Here is a 22,649-nt window from a genome sequence, read left to right on the forward strand (position 1 = left end):
TATACACAACATCCACTGCATTTCCTTGGTCCAGTCCAGAACTTGCCTCCTCATAAAAACTGATCAGATTAGTTTGACAGGAACGGTCTCTCGTAAACCCATGTTGATATTGGGTCATGAGGTTATTCTTCTTCAGATACTCTAGTATAGCATCTCTTAGGAAACCCTCCAGGATTTTACCCACAGTAGAGGTTAACCTTACCGGCCTATAATTTCCAAGTTCAGTTTTTGTCCCCTTTTTGAATATTGGCACCACATTTGCTATACGCCAGTTGTGTGGTACAGACCATGTTATTATGGAATCTTTAAAGATTAAAAATAATGGTCTATCTATGATGTTACTTAATTCCTGCAGTACTCGCGGGTGTATCCCATCCGGGCCCGGGGATTTGTCAACTTTAGTGATTTTTAGATGCCGCCGTACTTCCTGCTGGGTTAAGCAAGAGACATTTAATGGAGAATTTTTGTTATCACTGATCATGTTTTCTGTCATGTGATTTTCTTGTGTAAATACAGTTGAAAAAAAATCATTTAGCATATTGGCTTTTTCCTCATCCTCATCCACCATTTCACGCAGACTATTTTTAAGGGGGCCAACACTATCATTTTTTAGTTTTTTACTATTTATGTAGTTAAAGAATATTTTGGGGTTATTTTTACTTTCTCTGGCAATGATTCTCTCTGCCTCAATCTTTGCTGCCTTGATTTGGTTTTTACAGAATTTATTTAATTTTCTATATTTATTTAATGCCTCATCACTACCTACTTGCTTTAGTTCTCTAAATGCTTTCTTTTTGTCACTTATTGCGCCCCTTACAGCTCTATTTAGCCATAGTGGTTTCCTCCTATTTCTAGCATGTTTATTCCCAAAGGGTATATATTGTGCACAGGTCCTATTCAGGATGCTAATAAATGTCTCCCATTTGCTTTGTGTAGTTTTATGTCTCAGGATATCGTCCCAGTTTATTGCACTAAGATCATCTCTCAACTGTTGGAAATTTGCCTTCCTGAAGTGTAGTGTCCTTGTAACCCCTCTACCACACATCTTATTAAAGGTTACATGAAAACGCATTATTTTGTGATCACTATTACCCAAGTGATCCCCAACTCGTATATTTGATATGCGGTCTGGCCTATTGGTTAATATTAGGTCTAGCAGTGCCTCCCTTCTTGTTGGGTCCTGAACCAGTTGTGAAAGGTAATTGTCTCTCATAGTTGTCAAAAACCTATTACCTTTGCTTGAACTACAGGTTTCTGTCCCCAATGTAGTGTTACAGTTGCTCAATGTGTGGCGCCCCTGAGGGTTCAGTCACCACAGGGGTACTGCACCTCATTAAGAGGTGTGGTATCTCCTCTTCCGAGTAAGGATGGAGCATCACCCAGGACCCCACTTCACACTCAACACTACACCACTCCTGTCCTGCAGGGGGCCTAAATGCACCAGGGTGATGCCCCATTCCGGGATAGAGGAGATGGGGGGGGACCAAAGATAGGGGGAACCTAGTAGTGGGTGAGGGTGGAAGAAACACTTACAGGAAGCACTTATAGAATCATTTATAATAGGTGGCCATCTTAGTTCAAGGTCCTTTGATTGTGGTCTTCTGTCAGGGTCCAGCAAGAGTCTGTAGCTGGCTGAGGATTCACGGTCCTCGTTCTCAGGCCTTGAGACGAGGAGCGGGTCAGAGTTAACCAGTGTCTCTGCCTGGTCAGTGTCCCATTCTAAGAAGGCCTTGGAGGGGAGCAGAGGAGATAGGCTCCACAGGCAAAAGGATCCCAGGGAGATACGGACGGAGCGGAGTTGCCACCTGTATTCTTCAGTCTGGCCTAGCCAGAGGGATTCCTGCTGCAAGAGGGGTGACCGGCCCCCGATATCTGACTGTGTACTTCACGTCACTGTTGGAAAAGCCCGGTGGCTTAGTGGATCCCAGGGGGGGACACAAGCGGGAGGAGAAGGAGAAGGAGAGGAACACATCAACGGGGTCTTGACAGGTGCTCCTGATCTACCTGGGAAGTGCTGAACCCCCTTCCTGGTGGCCGTAGCGCGCCACGAGAAGCAGAGAGAAGCTTTGCAGCTGCTACTTCGCCAAAGTGAGTAAAGCTTGGATGACTTCATTTACCGCCTCCGCTTGTTCATTCCTGCGCGGCACTGTACCCACCACTACTCTCCAGATCTAACACTGCCCTGAGGCCTACTCCGCCTGTGGGGAGTAGTACCAACCAAGCTGCCGGAACACCGGCCTCAGAGGACTGTAGCGGCGCTGGTGATCTTCACCAGAAACCACAGGTGGCGTAGTCGAACAACCACTCAACCAAAAGCCCATTTTTTTATGTGACAGCCCTGGGCACGGACCGGGCCATGGCCACGACGACATCCCACACCACCACCATACATTGGCCCGGCGCCGAGTAAAACCCCAACACTCAGGGAGGGCGTCACAAACGCTTTTTTACAACACTTTCATGGGCTTGATTATAGTATAAAAACAATATATAGGTTGGTAATATACATTAGGTTTTTACCAGTCGACTGTGGGCCGATCTCCCAGGACCTCTCTGATTTCCTCCCGGCATTTTTTCTGGTGCTTGGGGTATTTCGCCATACAGTATAATGTCCAGGAGACGCCACTGGCCGTTGTATCGTGTCCTTCGAACATGAAAGTGTCCACCTCTGCTCGCAGATCTTCATTAGATAGACCCTGACCATTTTCATCCTGATAAAGACAAACAAAAATCTCTGCTACTGGAAATATGGGGTTGCCCTGGAATAGATTCTTTTTGTTTCCAGAAACTCCTATTCATGGGTTGCATCTGGTATTGCAGTCTACGCTATGGGTTATCTTCAGAACTTAAAACTCTGATCACCAATGCAATATCTGCAGCAGGACCTCACGCCCACCATGTGCCATCTATAATACCCCTGTATAGAAAAGAACTGCTTCACCCTCTCAGAATCAGTCTAGACGATGGGGCGTGACGGTGCACTTACAGCTTCTCATCCTCTTCCTGTATTTATTACCTTCCCTGGCTGATTAACAGGTCAGTGACAATGTACCAGACCAAACAACTTCTCAATCAACCAGAGGAGAGCAATGCTAGGCAGGGAATACAGCATGAGGCTGAGAAGCTGTAAGTGCATCATCAATGCACTTTTAGACACAACTTGAAAACATGATTTCTCGCTGCTGGAGCAATGATTTAAGGCCATAAAAGGATCAATTGGCTTATCTTTTAAAGGGAGGTAATAGGTTCTGACAGGTTCTGTCAAGTACGTTTTTGACAAGGGAGATCAGGGACCTAAGAAAATAGGGCCCCATTTCTATTATGTGACGTTTATAATACTAATAAGTTCTTATGCAGCAGAGAGGCATTTGGACCCCCCCTAAGACAACAGAGCCTGGATGTGACTGCAACCTCTGCATCCCATTTACCTTTTCTCTCGATAAATGGTCAATTATATATGGATCATTTCAGTACCTTTGCACACAAAAGAATGTCCAGAAAATCCAAATGTCTCTTTTGTTTGATTTTCTCAACCTCTGTCTCCTGTTTTAGTGATTCTTTTCTCATTTTGATTACTCTCTCTATATGAAAAGAGAGAAAGCAAATTAGTGCTGTCATCATGGACACCAAACTACAGTAGTTGCATGGTCCACCTCTATGGTATATCTGCCAACTCTCCTGGAATGTCTAGAACAGTGGTTCTCAACTTCAGTCCTCAAGACCCACCAACAGATCATGTTTTGAGGATTTCCTTAGTATTGCACAGGTGATGGAATTATTACCTGTGCAATACTAATGAAATGCTGAAAACATTATCTTTTGGTGGGTCTTGAGGACTGGAGTTGAGAATCACTAGTCTAGAAGGCTCCTGGAAAAAGGGAAGACCCACTGGACCACTGAAAAAGTAAGCTCAGCAAGTCTCCCGGGTCTTGTGAAACCTGTCTGTAACCTCCTAGAAAACAGCTAGTCCAGGAGGCATCTTAATTCAGAGAGGTGGGAAATGGGAAGTGTAGAGGTGGAGAAAGAGATATTTGGCGTCAGATACAACATGGGTGCTAAAGATGATTGAACCCTTTGAAATTTTAATTCACCAGCTTTGTAAAAAACATTGTGTCCTCAAAATGTGTGTCTAACCCTCTGAGGTCTCCTAGAGATATAAGAAACTTCTGTTAATGTGTTTGAGATAGTGTGTAATTAGAGAGGGAGGGAGAGAAAAGAGAGCGAAAGAGAGTGAGAGAGGTAGAGAGAGAAGGGAGCAGAGAGAGGGGAGAGAGAGTAAGATAAAGAGTGGAAGAAGGAAGGAGAGCGGTAGAGAGAAAGGTAGAAAGAGACAAAAACAGAGAGACGGGGAGAGAGGTAGAAGGACGGAGAGATATGAAGAAAGAGAGGGAATGAGAGCCAGCGTGAGTGTCGGAGAGAGGGAAGGAGATAGAAAGAGAGATAGAGAGGGAGAGTGAGATGAAAAGAATGGGAGGGATGGAGAGAGAGCATTTGAAGGAGAGAAAGAGCAAGAGAGGGTGAGAAGGAGAGGGATGGAGAGAGAGTGCTAGAGGGTGAGAGCGGGGTGGAGAGAAAGAGAGAAAGAGACAAAGTGAAACAAAAGGAGAAGGAGGTAGAGAGAGGAAAAGAAAGAGGGAGAGAGAAGTAGATGAAGAAAAGGGTAGAGAGAGGAATTTTAAGGTGCATGCAGAAGTGATTCTAACTGCTGGATTACCACCATCAGAGACATAGGACATGGTGATCTCTTCTGGTTGGTTGTGCAGTCTGATGTGTGGCACCCTGCTGTTCACAGGTACCACAGGACCCAAAAGGGTGCATGGATGGACTTCTCCACAAGAGGCCCTCATTACAAACACCTCCACCCTTCCACCTCATACCACCAGAGGGAGCCCGTTAGGGATATATATGTGGAGGGTGGAGCCAGGCAGTTCAGTGAGTCAGAGTGTTTAGTCTGAGGAGAGCGTGCTGACGCTGAGAGCAGCGAAGACGCAGCACATCTGCTGCTGTATTGAGGGCCCCGAGTGTGGCCGGTGGCAAAGAGGAGAGGAGAAAGGAGTTGAGGGGGCAGAGGAGCATCATAGGCTCACCCCCGAGTATACAAACCGGACACCTGGTCCGCGCCTACAGGGTCCCTTTATACCCAGTAGGGATCACTGGCATACCAGGAGGACTACAAGTCCCTGGCCGACCCGAAGCTAAACCCATTACAGGACCAGGAACCACGAAGGCCCCGGCGCCCAGGGATAGTGGTTGCCAGCGGAAGGTCCTACTACCAAGCGACAGAGGAAGAGAGCAACACGACACAGAAGCTAGGCCCAGTTGCAGGCTGGCCAGGAGCTTAGAGAGAGGGAGACACGGACCAGGAGGCCTTATACCCGCTCACTGGGGAGAAGTCCTGAAGTGCACCCTTCCTACCGAGTACCCTGGACCATACCTGACATCCGCACCAGTAAAGGTATTGAAGCAAAACCCCTATCTTTGTCAGTTACTCCTGCTGTGCCATCCCGATTGCAATACAAGCCCCAGCATCACCACCCACCGTCAAACTCTACACTGCCCTGAGGCCTGCTCCACCTGTGGGGAGCTGTTCCATCCTAGCTGCCTATCAACTGCCTCAGAGGTCTGCAGCAGCACTGGTACAAATTACCAGAAACCACAGGTGGCATCATGATCAAACTACAAATCCCATATAAACTATCCCCTTTTTGTTGACCGCCCTGGGCCACGGACTGGGCCAGCCACTGTGACATATTCCGCCCAGCATCCATAGGCCCCGACACCGAGTACCCCACTGCCCTGGGGACGCGTCAGATGTCTTAGCTGGAAGGTATTTTGGGGAAGCCTGTGGAGTCTCACTCGTGCAATCTTCTGTAATGTGTAAAATTGTGACAGGAGTTTTTTACCAATACACCGTGATCAGTGGATTGTTGGAAATTCGATTCAATTTCGATCGATTTGATCATATCTAGGCATGGCTAGAGCCAAAATTTGCCTGCAATGCGCTTCACGTGTGGCACATGTACACTTCTTCCAGATGTTTGTCATTGAAAGTTACAGTAGTATGTATCTCCATTGTGGGTACACCACTGTATCCTGGCTGGTTTATAATTGTGTATGTGTTAAAGATCCATTGGATTGTAACATGTATAAAAAAATCCATTATTTCAATATAAAATTACAATACATATTGTAAGGTGGCTAATGGTCGGTAAGTCAATGGGAGGTATGTATCACAGAGATGGCTGGTCTCTGTGATGTAACCCGGGGTATTTTCTTTTGTGCACGCACACACTAAGAGGACTAATTGGTGCCCCTGGGGGCCGGGTTACGGGTAGTTTAGAGAGATGGGCTGGTCTAGTTACCCATATACCTCACCTCTGGGTGTGGTTAACAGCCTATATAATGGAGGCTGTTGTTTGTCACCTGGTCTGTGTTTGGAGGGAGAAAGCCTCCTGTGTGTTGTCTCCAGACTTGTACTGGATACGCACCAACCTGTGTGACCACAGGTCCGGTTTACCAGAGACTTTGCTAAACAGGCGGTTTTCTTTGTTTTTGCCTGCCCTAAAGACTGTTTGTTTGCCTTTTACTTTCTGACTGGTTTATGGAGCAAATAAACCTCTCTGGATATTTAAAGGAACATGCCTCCTGTTTGCCTCACATCGCACCTGAGTGAGTACAATCCCTACAATATAATATATATACGGTATTTTTAAACTTTGCTCATTTTTCTCTTTTTCTTTTAAATACTTGTGAATAATTTATGATCTCTTCTGACCTGTATGCTCATGTGCCGTTTTCACCGCTCTCCGGAAGCGGAATCCATGTGGACTCAGGTAGAAAATAAAGTCATTATGATATGGAAAGCAGCGGAATCTGTAATCCACCAGGTAGGAGAGCTCGTACACGGCTTTGATGTAGTCATTTTGACTGCAAAAAAAAAAAAAAATTTAAGAAAATCATAAAGAGCTGGTTAACCATGTTTTACAGAGAACAGTACATGATCTAGTTTCTGTAGGGAACCGCAAGTCCTATGGAAAGGGAAGTCCTGTTGCCACTAACTTTCAAATGGGATTAAACCAACCAGAGCTGGGCCGCTTCTACTGATTGATCCCATAGCAGCTACATGATATGCCTCTACATTGTGCAAATCTATAAATTGTTGGAAACAACCAACCTGTTATTCTGGCAGTTGCTCTCGTAACTGAAGGCGCATTTCATGATGGTGTCCAAGGTCATGAGACTGACGTGGTGGAAAAGCTCCACTGGTTTATTATTTGGGGCCAGTTTCTCCCATTTGTCCTAAACAAGATTCAGCATTAATCCAAGTTATTGCAATCAGAAAATAGGTCGGTTGTTTTACACTAGAACGATATTTGGGTGACCAAGAAGGTTTCCAAACCCTTACCAACATGACATTAACACTGTCGGACGTCACTTTGACATATGGCTTCAGGACATCATAATGGAATCCCGGTGTCAACAGTTTACGGTGTTGGAACCATTTCTTCCCCGACAGCACCAGCAAACCTTTCCCTGGATGGTATGAAGGCCAAAGACAGGTCAAAGTAGGGGACTTATATATTGACTAGAGCAGGTCTTACTGTTACTGGAGTGAGGAGCATGCACAATAATTGCATAAAAATAGAGCAAGCTATGAAATATGCAAAATAGCGAATGTTATCATTCATACATACTGTACCTGAGTATTTATGGAGTTTCTTAAAATCTACATTATTATGGAACAGGTTATGTTACGTACCGATCCATGGGGTTAAGAAGTTATAGGCAAAGTTTTCCTTGGAATCTATAAAGAAATGGCACGTGTATTTAGGATATATAGTAGTTAAACATAACAGAGCTTATAACTCTGATTATCATAAAGAAAGGAGCTCCATGGTTTCGCTTGAACTACGCAGAGCACATTAGTGAGAAAAAGTCACAAAAAAGTGTAAAGTAGTTTTGTTATAGAAGAAAACACTATATCTGAGATTGTAGTTTAGTCCTTATGTGACGCTCACAGCCCTCACCCTGGGAAGTGGGGTTTTACTCGGAGCCGGGTCAGTGTAGGTGTCTCGGGGTTGCAGTCGTGGCCCGGACCTGGTCCGTGCCCAGGGCGGTCACAATAAAAGATTGAATGGGCTTTCAGGATTGAGTGGTAATTTTCCGACTACGCCACCTGCGGTGTCCAGTGATGAGCACCAGCGCTGCGACAGTCCACTGAGGCCGGTGTTACTGGCAGCTTAGATGGGACGGCTCCCCGCATGCGGAGCAGGCCTCAGGGCAGTGTGAGGGAGGATGGTGGGTGTAGTGCCGCGCAGTAAATAACAGGCTGAAGCGGGGTGTGAAGTCATCCAGGGTATTTTACTCACTTGATGAAGTTTCAGCCGCAAAGCTTCCCTCTGCTCCTCACAGCGTGCTGCGGCCACCAGAAAGGGGGTCCAGCACTTTCCAGATTGATCAGGAGCACCTGTCGAGACCCCTCTGGTGTGTGTTCCTCTCCTTGGTGAGTTCTCTCACTAAGTCTTCACTTGACAGTTTGTGTGGTTAGAACTAGGTGTAAGGCCGGGTCCCACTGGATGAACGCAGGTAGAGAGGTACAGGTGGCGTATGCCGCTCCGTCCGTATCCCTCCTGGGATCCACTAAGCCTCCGGGCTTTTCTGACTGAGACGTGAAGTAACAAAGTCAGATATCGGGGGCCGGTCACCCCTCTTGCAGCAGGAGTCCCTCTGACTAGGCCAGAGTAAGAAATACAGGTGGTGTATGCCGCTCCGTCCATATCCCCCAGGGATCCTTTTGCCTGTGGAGCCTATCTCCTCTACTCCCCTCCAGGCCTTCTTAGGTAGGGAACTTGACCAGGTAGAGACAATGGTTAACTCTGACCCGCTCCTTGTCTCAAGGCCAGAGAACGAGGACCGTGTATCTTCAATAGGCTGCAGGTTCTTAGCAGAAAGCCACATTCAGCGGTGAAGATCACAATCAAAGGGCCTTGAACTTAAGATGGCTGAAGATTAAATATGAATGGGTACGTGTTCCCTAAAAGTGTGTTCTCCACCCTCACCCACTACATGGTTCCCCCTGTCTTTGGTTCCCCCCCATCTCCTATATCCCGGGCCGGGGCAGCACCCTGGTGCATTTAGGCCCCCTACAGGACAGGAGTGGTGTAGTGTTGAGTGGTGAAGTAGGGTCCTGAGAAGTGCTCCATCCTTACCTGGAAGAGGAGATACCACACCTCTACTGAGGTGCAGTACCCCTGTGGCGACTGAACCCACAGGGGCGCCACACTTATCAGGGCTGAGCTGCAATTCCAGACACTGCCCTTAACTAAGAATGGCACTGTTTGAAAAAAAAAAGTTCCACAAACAATGGTAAGAAGTTGATAGATCTGCTGGGAAAAAATATTATTTTATATATTAAATCTTATTTTATATTATAAATTGTATATTTAATTCAAAACTTGAAAATGAACATAAAAGAAACAAAAATAAATAAATGCAGATGAAAAAAAAACATGTATAAGACAATATTGTTTCTCACCTTGCCTGGACAGAATGGCCTTCACATAGTCTGGATGATAGACAATGACGGAGGCAAAGAAATTTCCAAGCCACATTGGGAAGGCATAATCAAATTGTTTTGAATAACCCTTCACTATGTCCATATCCTTTCCATCTCGCTTGAACTGTTAAGAAGAAGGAAAACACCAGCTAAAACCTTTGATGATCCAACCAGCATTCACAGAAGAAGACCCATCTGGAATACACATTTCAATGCAGTTTCAAGCTGTACAGCATCATAATCCGCAATCTTGTGACCTCCAGTCACCTTCAGTTGTGGATGACTTCTGCTGGAGCTTTGGAGGCCGGTTTTGTGTCAGAGCCTGGGTCAACTGAAGGACCTGCTTGTACTGTCATACTCAAGTCTGCCACATTTTCCATTGAGAAGCCCCAGTGTAACAGCACCTGTGCTTATTGTCTTCTGATAATAAGTTGGCCATCTACCAAAAAACCCAAGGGCTCTACAGAATTCTGGTCTTAGCCCTAAGACTCCCCTGGCCAAACTTGCATTGGCGTTTCTAACAACAGGCTACATTCCTCAGATTTTTGAGCTGCTGCTTTTAAACCCCAGGCAAGCACTATTTCCACACGCCCCCTGACGAAGGGAACAGCCGAAACGCGCGTAGGGGCGTCTCTCTCGACATGTGCCTCCCCATTATGGACCCCTAACAGTGCTATTGCCCCCTGGTGATTACATTTGGACACTGGAGAGCTGCGGTAAGCATACAATGGGGACATCTATGTTCCCTCTATTCATCTAGTGCACCGCACATGACAATAATAGTAGATAATAGGAGGGTGATATGGTAAATGACTTCTACTGGTTTCCACTATACAGCAGTGAGGGTAATTAGCATATATAGTATCCATTTTAATGCTTATGTGTGTTATATATATATAGCAGATATGATATAATAAAACTAAATACATAGGATCTGGGTCTGCCATGGATTACCTATATTATGGGTCCCTGTGTGGAGTCACATGTAGAGAGGGCTGTTATTGATTTTATTGTCCTTTTTTATAATATTGTACTGACCTTTGTATATGTCTGATCTTTGTATCATAATAAATATTGACCATTTTTTGCTATAGAAGTGTTGATTCGGTCTTCGCTTTTTTTCTCTGGAAGCACTATTTTCAGCAGGATCTGGGTCCTCCGGATGTTGACCTCTATGCAGAGCTGAGAGCCATTAGTTCCCTGCCTCTCCATTTACTTTCATAACCTACAAGCTGCTCTATGTCTCCAGCCTACAAGTGGTCGGAAACTTGCTAAGGACATCAGTGGCCCAGGGCAGGTGGTACAATGATGTCCCCGGGTAGCACTGCATGCACCAGGTTGAGGACAACAAATGCAGGAAGAGGCCCCAACTACTTATCTTGGGATTGGAGCTAGGTCAGAATAAGGTTTTTTTTAATGGCAAAAAGAGCATTGTTCATAGAGAAAACTACTAAAGACTTCAGTATATTAGCACAAAAGAGTGCTGCTGCTTTGTGATGGCACAAATGGGGACAATATTATTGTGAGAAGGCTCAATGAGGGACTTTGCACTTTTATAGGTGTTCAAAAGGGGTATTACTATTGTATGGACGCTCAGAGATGGAAGCTGGCACTTTCTTGGGGTTCATAAGGGGACACTACTATTGTATGGGGCTGCGTGGCATAATTAGAAGGTTGGTTACTGTGCTTAGAGCATGAAAGGGGCATTAATTCTGAGAAGGGGTAGAGACAGGGCACTATTAGTGTGAAGCACTGCTATTACTGTTTAGAAATCCCTGGCCTGGATGCCACAAATGTATAATAAAGCTGTGTCTGAGAGCAAGGGGGAGGTTCTCTGGTCAAGGACCATTATCATGCAGTACCTCCTGTCCCAGGCCAGTAGGGGGAGCAGGCTGCCCCTATAAAAGCTGGAACTGGGGGCAGGGTTAGGGAGAACTGGACAACCTGTGTCTGAAGAAAGAGGTGTCCCAGAGCAGGGACAGACAGTTGTGTTGCAGCCTAAGAGGCCGTGTGGCAGTAGGAGAGCCACGAGCCAGGGACAAGAGGCGAAGCGAGCCTGTCCTGGCAGATAGAGAAACTAATCTTCCAGACTTTGGTGTCTGAGGCTGTGAGGATTCCAAGTCCTACAGCAAATAACCAGTCCGCAGGGGATTGTATGTTCCCTGGCCTAAGAAACCCGGAGGTTCCGCCACAGCAGAAGGGACCAGCAAAGCCGTACCAGGCCGGGAGTAGAAAGGGACCCAAGTTGCAAGCCATACGGGCGAGAAGACACGGCGAGCTCAGGAACGTGGGTTATTACACCACGAGGAGGGAAATAGCCAGAGAGAGCGCAAAGAGCACGGTAGGCCTACACCCTCACCTTGATCAGGGCCAGCTTCCCACTTGTTCTCAGACATCCAGGCCCCCTCCTAGCCGGGACTGTTTTTGGGTCGTCTCACCTGTCCTAATAAAGACCCTGAACTGTTTAAGAGGCCTCCGTTTCCTGGCTATTGCGGTCGGAATCATCCTCTCCATCATCCATTATATACTGCCCTGGGGCCATACTCCTCCCGTGGGGAGTTGTACTATTCAGTGCTGCACATTTACATCTGCCCCAGCGGTCTGCACTGCAGTGACGGTTAGCCCTGACCGCAATCCACGGGTGCCGTAGTCGGACATTGCAAAACATATAGAAGACTGCCACTGGTCTGACCACCCTGAGCCACGGACCGGGTTGCCACTACTACCTCCATCATTGCCCTGTTGCCCGGATCCGAGTGTCCCACGGCCCAGGGGGCGAGTCACCAGTACTATGTGGAGCACAAAAGAGGGGTACTATTACTGTATGGGGCACCAGGGGAGGCGGCATTATTACCATCTGGAGCACTGTGGATGTGAAGTTTGTGTAGAGTGTGGAAAAGGGGATCTGCTGCAAGTAAGGAGCCAAATATGTTACGAATAGTGAAGTCAACCACGACTTGTAGAAGTTGTCATGGCAGTCTGAGCCAGAAAAAACAGATGAGAATAGTAACTGCAGTCAGAGAAGAAGTCACATGTGATTCACTGTATTTTTCTGTACTGCTATTGACTCGCCTCCTGGGCCGTGGGGGCACCCGGGACCGGACTTCAGGGCAATTCTGGGAGTAGTAGTGGCAAACCCGGTCCCGTGGCTCAGGGTGGTCAGGCCAAGGTTGTGGCAGTCTCTGTATCAGTATAATGCAATGTCCGACTACGCCACCCGTGGATTGAGGTCAATAAGAACCGCCGCTACTGAGCAGACCTCTGAGGCTGATGTTGTGAGGGCAGCAGAGTGTAGTATAACTCCCCATGGGAGGAGTATAGCCTCAGGGTAGTGAGTGTGGATGATGGGAGTGATGGTGCACGGGCGCAGCAGGAACGACTCAAAGGCTTTGCAGTGCAGTTCAGGGTCTTTACTGATGGTGATAAGGCAGACCCTCCCGGGAGTACTGGCTAGCATAAGAGGCCTGGTCAGTCTGTGAGCAAACTGGAGTTCCCCTGGCCAAGTGGAGTTGTAGGCCTCCCCGTCTATCTGCACTCTTCCTGGCTACCTTGCTGTAAGCGAGTGGAAGTAGCCCACGTCCCTGAGTGTACCGTGTGGTGCTCACCCATATGGCTGGTGACTTGGGGCCTTCTGATAGCCCCCGCTCCTCGATGGCGGTGCTGGTCCCTTGCTCGTGACTGAGCCTCCGGGCTTCTATGGCCAGAGGACCTGAAATCCCCTGCCGGTGGGTTTCTGCTGCTTGGTATATATAAGTCCCCACAGCCTCGGACTCCTGTGTCCGGTTCTTAGCGTCTTCTGCCAGGACGAACTCCGCTTAGCTCAAGTCCCTGGTCTTCAGCTCCTGCTCCTACAGAGCTCCTCGCTGTTACTTTCCCTGTGTCTGGAACAAACTCCAGGCTCTGACTGACTCTCTAACGCCGCCCCAGATCCAGTTTATATAGGGCAGGTTCCTCCACCAACTGGTCTGGGACAGGAGGTGTTGCATGTTTAAGGGCTCCTGACCAGGAAACCTCCCACTTGCTCTCAGACGTAATATTTCTATTACTGTGGTAACCAGACCCCTGGGGTGCCACATTCCCCCCTAGTGAAACTTAGTACTCCGGGACTAAACACATTTTTAAGAAAAACACAAATACAAGGGTATAAACAATAACAGGAAAAAGTACATTTTGTCTTGATGGTCACGGCATTTCCGTAACCGGGTGTCCATATAACCCAAGGTGAAGTTTTAGAACAGAGTAGGGGACCTGTCCAAAGCAAACCCCAAACGTTGGCCCTGGGCGTGGCTGCAAGGCGAAGCGAACTACTTTGGACCACACGGGACCACGCCAGACAGGTTTTTTTTCCATGGCCGTCATCGCCAGAATCACTAAGTGCAACTATTTACAATATAGTTCCGGTTACTCAGCGTCCATAACCTGTCAGTCCAAATAAACCTGCAGGGTAACTAGAGAAACATAATTAATAAACAGGCAACAAAAACATAAACCATTTTCAACATTGACAATTTACAGGCAAATTCACATTACATTTTAGATTCTCCAGCGAGCGGGCATTTGTCCCCTAGTGCTCCTGGTGGACCTACGTAACCCACTATCTGGCTCTGCACTACAGGGTGTAGGAGGTGTTGCGGGTAGGCCTGGCAGCTTTCTGCATACTCTTTGGCTTACTAGGGGCACGACAGGCTCACTACTAGCAGAGGGTTGATTCTCCTGGGCTGCTTGTATGGATCCTGGGCTGGCTGCTCTTCTGACACTACCTGTTCTTCTATAGGCCCTTGAGGGGCTGGCTGGAGAAAGGTGAGGACGGGTACCATGACTGCATTGTTGATTTGAGTCCAGGACCGGGGAAAGTCTCCGAGTACGGTACTGATCATTTCTTCCCTTTCCTCTGCGGGTTGAGGGTTCTCTTGATCTTCATCAGGGCTTTGCAGCTGCTAGGGACACTTTTTCAGGTGGTCTCTGGAGACAATGGCTGTGGTCTCTCCTCCACCCTTACTGATTACACAGACTTTTGGATTATCATGACTTGAAGGCAGTACTATGTACGGGTCCTTCTCCCACTGGTCGTCCAACTTGTGGAGCCGCCTCTTTCTCTTCAAGACCTGCTCTCCAGGTACCAGGGGAACAGCGGGAGCATGCTGGTTATAAGTCTTCTCTTGCCTTTCTCTTGCTTGAGATAGACTTTGTTCGACGCTCTCCTGTACTTTCCGATACTGCTGCTGCCGTTCTGTATCCCAGTCTGCCTCTGGCGAGGTGTCCTCAGGTGTCAGGACTCCCATATCCAGGTCAATAGGCAGCTTACCAGGTCTTGCTCTCATTAGGTAAGCCGGGGTACAGTTGGTGGAACCTACGGGGATGTGATTATACAAGTCCACCAGATCAGGCAGTTTTTCAGGCCACAGACTGCATTCTTCCAGGGGCAACGTTTTTAGCAAGTCTATCACCACCTGGTTCATTTTCTCACATAGTCCATTGGTCTGAGGGTGATAGGGCGTTGTTCTTATCTTCTTGCAGCCATACAGATTGCAGAACTCTTGGAAGACCTCCGCTTCGAAGGCTGGCCCTTGGTCAGTCAACACTTGCTCCGGATACCCGTGTGGACGGCAGATGTGCTGCTGGAAGGCTCTAGCTGCTGTTTGAGCCGTTAAGTCCTTGACAGGGACCACCACCAGGAACCGGGAGTAGTGATCTACGATGGTGAGGGCGTAGACGTACCCAAATTTGCTTGGAGCCAGTTTCACATGGTCCAGGGCTACCAGTTCCAGTGGCTGCCTGGTGATGATGGGCTGCAGGGGAGTCTTCTGGCTGGCACGGTCTCTTCTCCTTAGGCTGCACGGGCCACAGTCTCTGCACCACCTCTCGATGGCTCCTCTCATGCCTACCCAGTAGAACCGTCCACGCAACAAGAACTCCAGCTTCTTCCATCCGAAGTGTCCTGCTCCGTCGTGGTATGCCTCCAGAACCATAGCCGCGTCTCGTCTTGGGACCACTACCTGCCAGGTCAGCTCATGTGTTCTAGAGTTGACCATTCTCCGGCACAGCTTCTCCTTGTAAAGAAACAGTTTACTTTTCTCCTTCCACAGTTGCTTGGTCTTCTCCGGAGCGTCTGGGTCAAGACGGGCATCAGCCTGTGTCAGCATTTCCTTCACCAGACGGACTGCGGGATCACTGTCTTGTGTCTCCGCCCAGCTTTAGTGGGGTAAGGGATTGAACGTAGCAGAGCGCCTGTCCCTTACACGGTGGGAATACAGGGTAATCCCATGACGGTGGAACGCAGGGAGTTCGACTTCTTCCAGTTCTTCTGGATCTTCCCCTACGTCTGGTAAGTTTGGCATTCTGGACAGGGCATCCGCGTTGGCATTTGAGCGTCCCGCCCGGTATTTGATGGTGAATTCATAGTTGGACAGGTGGGCCACCCATCTCTGCTCCAGGGCACCAAGTTTTGCAGTGTCCAGGTGTGTCAACAGGTTGTTATCTGTGTACACGGTGAACTTGGAAGAGACAAGGTAATGCTTGAAACGTTCGGTCACTGCCCACACCACTGCCAGGAACTCTAGCTTGAATGAGCTATAATTTTCAGGGTTTCTCTCTGTGGGCCGTAGTTTTCGGCTGGCGTAAGCGATTACCCGTTCTTTCCCCTGCTGGATCTGGGACAGTACTCCTCCTAGCCCGATGTTGCTCGCGTCCGTGTGGAGGATAAAGGGCTGACCGTAGTCAGGGTAAGCCAGGATTTCATCCCCCGTGAGGGCCATCTTCAGCTGGCGGAAGGACTCCTCTTCCAGCTTTTCCCACCTGAAGGGCGGCTTCTGGTTTTTGGCCTTCCTGGATTGACCTATCAGGAGGTCCTGCATAGGAGCTGCCATTTTGGTGAAACCGGGAATGAATTTTCGGAAGTAGCCTACCAACCCGAGAAACTGCTGCACTTCCTTTATGCTGGAGGGTCTTGGCCAGTCTTTAATCACGGTGATCTTATCGGGGTCGGGAGCCACTCCGTCAGCACTCACCACGTGTCCCAGGTACTGCACCTTTGGTTTCAGCAGGTGACACTTGGAGGGTTTCACCTTTAGGCCGTAGCTTGCCAAGGCGTCAAACACTTCTGCCAGGTGTTTCAGATGGTCCTCGTAGGTTTTGGAATAAACGATGACATCGTCCAGGTATAACAGGACCGTCTCGAAATTCCGGTGTCCCAGACAGCATTCCATCAACCGCTGGAAGGTTACTGATGCGTTGCAGAGCCCGAACAGCATACAGTTGAATTCGCTGAGACCCATCGGGGTGGTGAATGCAGTCTTCTCCTTGTCTGCCTCTGCTACAGGAACCTGCCAGTACCCGCTAGTAAGATCCAAAGTGGAGAAGAAGTTAGCAGATTTTAATGCAGCTAAAGATTCTTCTATTCTAGGTAACGGGTACGCATCTTTGTGTGTGATACGGTTGACCTTTCTGAAGTCTACACACATTCTCATTGTGTTGTCCTTCTTTTTCACTAGAACTAGTGGAGCTGCCCAGGGGCTACTGTTATGATCTGCTACAAACATTAAGGAAAGACAGGAGATCTGTCCCTACAATAGAACTAAGCTGGATCCCTACGATGTAACGGGGAACCTCATCCTGCGATCAGACCCGCTAAAGTCCTCGGCTAGTCTGAACGAAGACCAATAGATGTGAGGGAAGGGATCCCTACAAGAACTAGGGACTGGGAGAAAGATGGACACCTCCTAGCAGAAATTGTAGCAGAAATAGGACAAACAAACAAAATAGAACATAGAGGTCCGAAGACCTAGCAAAACTGACAGAGAAAGGTAACAGAGTACCAAGCTAGCTCAAGAGTAGAAATTACAATGAAGTCCAGCAAGGCCAGGAGGGCGGAGCCGGATTAAATAGGCAAAAATAGTCATGTGACCAGCAAACTAGAAAAAACCTAACAGGAGAGTTCTAACAGTACCCCCTCTTCTAAGAGGATCCTCCGGATCCCCTAGGCCCGGGCTTATCAGGAAACCTCCTGTGAAATGCTCTGACAAGTCTGGAAGTAGAAACATCATCCACCCTCACCCATGAGTTATCCTCGGGTCCGAAACCCTTCCAAGCGACGAGATACTGCAAACTCCCTCTATAGCGTCTAGAATTTAGGATGCGGGAAATTTCATATTCCCCGTCCTCCACCACTGGAGGAACAGTGGCAGAGGCGTCACCATCCGACACATCAGCTCTTTTCAACAGAGAAACATGAAATACCGGATTAATCTTCCAGGAGGTAGGAACCTCCAACCTAACAGCAGATTGGTTAACTATCTGAAGCACCTTAAAGGGCCCTACGAACTTGGGACCCAATTTTTTAGAAGGAATCCTCAATCGCAGATTCTTAGAGGACAACCAAACCATGTCACCAACAGCAAACAAAACCTCTTGCCGTTTCCTATCAAAGTACCTCTTAGATTTTTTGTTAGCCTCCTGAAGATTACCACACACATCCGTCCAAACTCTCTCCAAATCACCGGAAAAACTCTCCTCCTCAGGCACAGCCGATACCAATTTGGAGAATGACCCAAAAGACAGATGTCTCCCAGAACAACAAAAAAAAGGCGAACACCCAGCAGAAGAGGATGTATGGTTGTTAAGAGCAAATTCAGCAAGTGGCAGAAACTCAGACCACCCCTCTTGATTGTCTGCCACAAAACAACGCAAGAACTGTTCAACATCCTGGTTCTTTCTTTCTGTCTGGCCATTAGACTCAGGATGATATCCGGATGAAAACGACAAATGAACTCCCAACCTGTCACAAAAGGCACGCCAAAAACGAGCCACGAACTGAGGTCCCCTATCAGAAACAATGTCAGTAGGAACGCCATGTAGTCTGACAATTTCCTTGACAAAGGCCTTAGCGAGTGTCTTAGCGCAGGGCAGTTTGATGAAGGGAACCAAGTGACACATCTTGCTAAAACGGTCCACGACCACCCAGATGACCGTGAAACCCTCAGAGGGGGGAAGGTCAGTAATAAAGTCCATAGCCAGATGTGTCCAAGGCGCACTAGGAACCTCCAGAGGGCAAAGCAACCCCGCAGCAGGAGCATGCGAAGACTTAGATCTAGCACACACAGTACATTGACGCACCCACTTAATGACTTCCTTCTGCCATCCAGGCCACCAAAAACTGCGACCCACAAGTCTCTTGGTCTCAGAAATTCATGGATGACCTGCCAACCGAGACTCATGACACTCAACAAACAAATCTCTCCTAAAGGTCCTAGGCACAAACAACCTCCCATGGGGAGTGTTAGATGGGGCATTCTCCTGAGCTTTAAGAATCTCATCCTCCAAAACGGAGTCCAAAGCAGCAATCACAACACCTTCTTGTAAAATGCTCTCCTCCTCTTCCTCAGCACCGACCATGGGAGAAAAGCTGCGAGACAAAGCATCAGCTTTAACATTCTTGGTACCCGGGATGTAAGTAACGGAAAAATTAAACCGCGAGAAAAAAAGTGCCCACCTAGCCTGACGGGCATTCAAGCGCTTGGCAGCATCAAGATAGATCAGATTTTTATGATCAGTGAAAACCTGAATGGGAAATTCAGCACCTTCCAAGAGATGACGCCAGTGTTCAAATGCCAGTTTAATCGCCAGCAATTCCCGATTATCAATATCGTAATTATGTTCAGTCTCAGAAAATTTTTTTGAAAAAAAGGCACAGGGATGTACTCCATCCTTGTTTTCCTGAGACAACACCGCACCGACCCCCACAGAAGAAGCATCAACCTCAACCAAAAACGGCTTAGTCACATCAGGCTGCATAAGGATGGGAGCAGAGGTGAACCTCTCCTTTAAAAACACAAAAGCTTCAATGGCCTCAGTAGTCCACTGAACCGCATTAGCACCTTTCCTGGTGAGATCGGTCAGTGGTTTGACAATAATAGAATTTTTTTTTATGAATTTTCTGTAATAATTGGCGAAACCTAGGCCATTCCTGCACAGCTTGAACTTTAACCGGATCCATCTCAAAACCTTCACTGGAGATAATGTAGCCCAAAAAACTAATTCTCTGTACAGCGAACTCACATTTCTCTAGCTTAGCAAAAAGCGAATTGTCCATTAATAACTGTAAAACCTCACGTACGCTCCGCCAATGAGACTCCAGATCCGGCGAATAAATCAAAATGTCATCCAAATACACAACCACATTTTTGCCGATCAAAGGACTAAGGATGTCATTAATAAGATTCTGAAAAAATGCTGGAGCATTGGTAAGACCAAAAGGCGTAACCAGATTCTCAAAATGACCCACAGGAGTGTTAAAAGCAGTCTTCCATTCATCACCCTCCTTCATGCGCAACAAATTGTATGCCCCCCGGAGATCAATTTTAGAGAACCACTTGGCCCCCACTAACTGGTTAAACAAATCAGGAATCAATGGCAGTGGGTAAGGATTGCGTACAGTAATTTTATTAATCTCACGAAAGTCCAGACAAGGACGTAAACCGCCGTCCTTTTTTTTTAACAAAAAAAAATCCAACAGCCACAGGAGACTTGGAAGGCCTAATGTGACCGGCGGCCAAGCTTGTCTGTATGTATTCCTCCAAAGCCTTTCTCTCAGGAATAGTAAGATTAAATAAACGACTTTTAGGAAGAGTCACTCCAGGGACAAATTCAATGGTACAATCATAGTCTATATGGGGAGGCAAAATTTGCGATTCCTTCTCAGAAAAAAACTTTCCAAAAATCCTGAATAGGTACAGGTAATTCCCCTTTATCCACAGCAGCAATGCGCCCGTTACAACACTTGTCATAACACTTAGGGCTCCAGGACTTTATTTTATTGGTAGACCAATCCAGTACAGGATTGTGCAATTTTAACCAGGGTAACCCCAACACTACTGGAGAAGGCAAATTATTTAATACTACCAAATCCAAATTCTCTTGGTGAATACCATTAATAGTGAGGGGAAATTCATAGACCTTGTGAGTAACACTCTTTAAGGGAGAGCCATCGAAAGAAACCACAGCAATAGGGGATGACAAAGGTTTGGGTTTTACTTTAAGTTTTTCCAGGAATCCCCCATCAATCACATTCAGAGTAGAACCACAATCCACAAATACCCGAAATTCAATTAATTCTTCCTGAGCAGTGGTAGTAGCAGAAATAGGACAAACAAACAAAATAGAACATAGAGGTCCGAAGACCTAGCAAAAACTGACAGAGAAAGGTAACAGAGTACCAAGCTAGCTCAAGAGTAGAAATTACAATGAAGTCCAGCAAGGCCAGGAGGCAAAATAGGCAAAAATGGTCATGTGACCAGCAAACTACAAAAAACCTAACAGGAGAGTTCTAACAGCTACAACTGTCCCTGATTACTCCAGCCTCCTTCATGTCCCGCAACATCCCCTTTGCATGCTGATAGTGTGCAGGGAGTACAGGTCGGTATCTTTCCTTTATGGGTGGATGGTCTCCCGTGGGGATGTGATGTTCTACCCCCTTTACTCGCCCGAAGTCTAGCGGGTGTTTACTAAAGACTCTTTCGTACTCCTGAACCACCCGGTAGACTCCTTGTTTTTGGTGTGAGGGAGTGGAGTCAGTACCCAAATGCAGTTGCTGACACCAGTCCTCCATTTGTTTCTTAGAGCCGTTACCTTCCTCTGGTTGAGATGGAGGCAAGGGTTCCACTGCCCTTACAGAATTTTGGTTTATGGTGAACAATTTGGCTAGCGTGGCATACCGGGGCAGGTATACTTCTCTCTCCCCGATATTTATGATGCGGACAGGTACCCTCCCATGGGGTACATCGACCACCCCCCGTGCTGTCAAAATGGTGGGCCTACTGTCTGAGTAAACGGGTTCCACCATTGCCTGGTAGTCTCTACCTCTTAGACCAATAGCTACACGGCACCAGATCATCATCTCACTTTTCGGGGGCATGGCAATAGGGAACGGGTCACACATTCTCACGCTACCAATCTCACCACCAGATAGTTCCACCTGTTGCCGTTTCATCAATGCCCGGATCTCCTTTTGTAGGTCACGCTGCTGGCTGGAACTGGTGTTCATGGCATCCTGCTGTAAAATGAGAATTATCTCTGCAAGACAATTTTCAATCACGTTAGTACCCAAGGTTATTTTAGGGTGACTCTCACGACGGTCAATGTCCACAATAATCAGTCCTTGTGCCGCCAGTTCAACTTTACCGATTTTAATGGTCACCTCTTTGAATCCCACCTGCGGCACGGGCTGACCATTGCTGGCGATGATACTCAGGTCGTCATCTGGGTAGCGGGTTATGTCCGAGTCATTCCAGTACCGCTTAAAGAGCACATAAGGGATGGTAGTTACCTGTGACCCGGTGTCTAGTAGGGCACTCATTGGAATGCCATCCAGTACCACAGGCAAGACTGGATGTCCCCCTACATATTTATCACGCCAATTTGAGGGGCCTGATGATCTTATGCCTGGGGGTTGGCCGTCTGCCCCAGGTTGTGCCCGTTTAAATGACAGTACTTTGCCATATGTCCGGGTTGATTGCAACGGCGGCAGATGGGTTGTCCGTCCTCGTTGTATCTGTCGCTGTGTCTTCCTCTAGACGTTGAGATCCTCCTCTGTCGGCGCCACGGGACATCCTCCAGTCCGGACGCCAGCTGTATCTTTTCTGGAGGAGAGACCTGTAAAGACTGCACCATTCTGGTTAGCGCGGCTACGCTTTAAGTCAGCTCTTGGACCTGATAGTGCAGGTCTGTAGCCGGGTTGTTGTCCAAAGCCTGCGCACCAGCTCCTACAGACTCTGTAGACAAGGGCGCCGCCTCCTGATGATAGGTAATAGCAGGGCGCCGGTGGGTTACAGCGCTACTCGGTGCCGGTTCTCGGAGCACCCGGATGGCCCTGTCTTTGAACTTTGCAAAGTCTAAACCAGGGTTCTGCAAGGCCATTGCACGTAACTGGGTTCGGTGGGCGTTGGATAGCAGACCCTCAATGAATTGCTCAGTTAACAGTTCATCTGCATTCCGCACACTGTCAGGGTCTGCCTGTTTAATGGCTCCCAGGGCCTCTTGTAAACTCAAAGCATAGTCTCTTATACTGTCTTGGGCCCGCTGCTTGCACCCATAAAATCTC

At 47.7% G+C, this 22,649-nt stretch overlaps 1 protein-coding gene across 1 annotated transcript in view; it reads right to left on the minus strand.

The window, feature by feature from the left end:
• Positions 1 to 22,649, minus strand: part of LOC141156946 (cytochrome P450 4B1-like) — a 55,553-nt gene that overhangs the window by 28,625 nt on the left and 4,279 nt on the right. Inside the window, exons 2-8 of the mRNA XM_073643533.1 lie at positions 9,536 to 9,680; positions 7,760 to 7,804; positions 7,406 to 7,533; positions 7,175 to 7,299; positions 6,776 to 6,927; positions 3,475 to 3,581; positions 2,521 to 2,711 (exon numbers count right to left, since the gene is read on the minus strand). Of these exons, the coding sequence (XP_073499634.1) occupies positions 2,521 to 2,711; positions 3,475 to 3,581; positions 6,776 to 6,927; positions 7,175 to 7,299; positions 7,406 to 7,533; positions 7,760 to 7,804; positions 9,536 to 9,680 (893 nt within the window). The remainder of the gene's footprint in view (positions 1 to 2,520; positions 2,712 to 3,474; positions 3,582 to 6,775; positions 6,928 to 7,174; positions 7,300 to 7,405; positions 7,534 to 7,759; positions 7,805 to 9,535; positions 9,681 to 22,649) is intronic.

This window comes from Phyllobates terribilis, unplaced genomic scaffold (genome assembly GCF_046119375.1).
Source record: "Phyllobates terribilis strain yellow unplaced genomic scaffold, ASM4611937v1 Scaffold_8__6_contigs__length_399053987, whole genome shotgun sequence".
Taxonomy (NCBI): Eukaryota; Metazoa; Chordata; class Amphibia; order Anura; family Dendrobatidae; genus Phyllobates; species Phyllobates terribilis.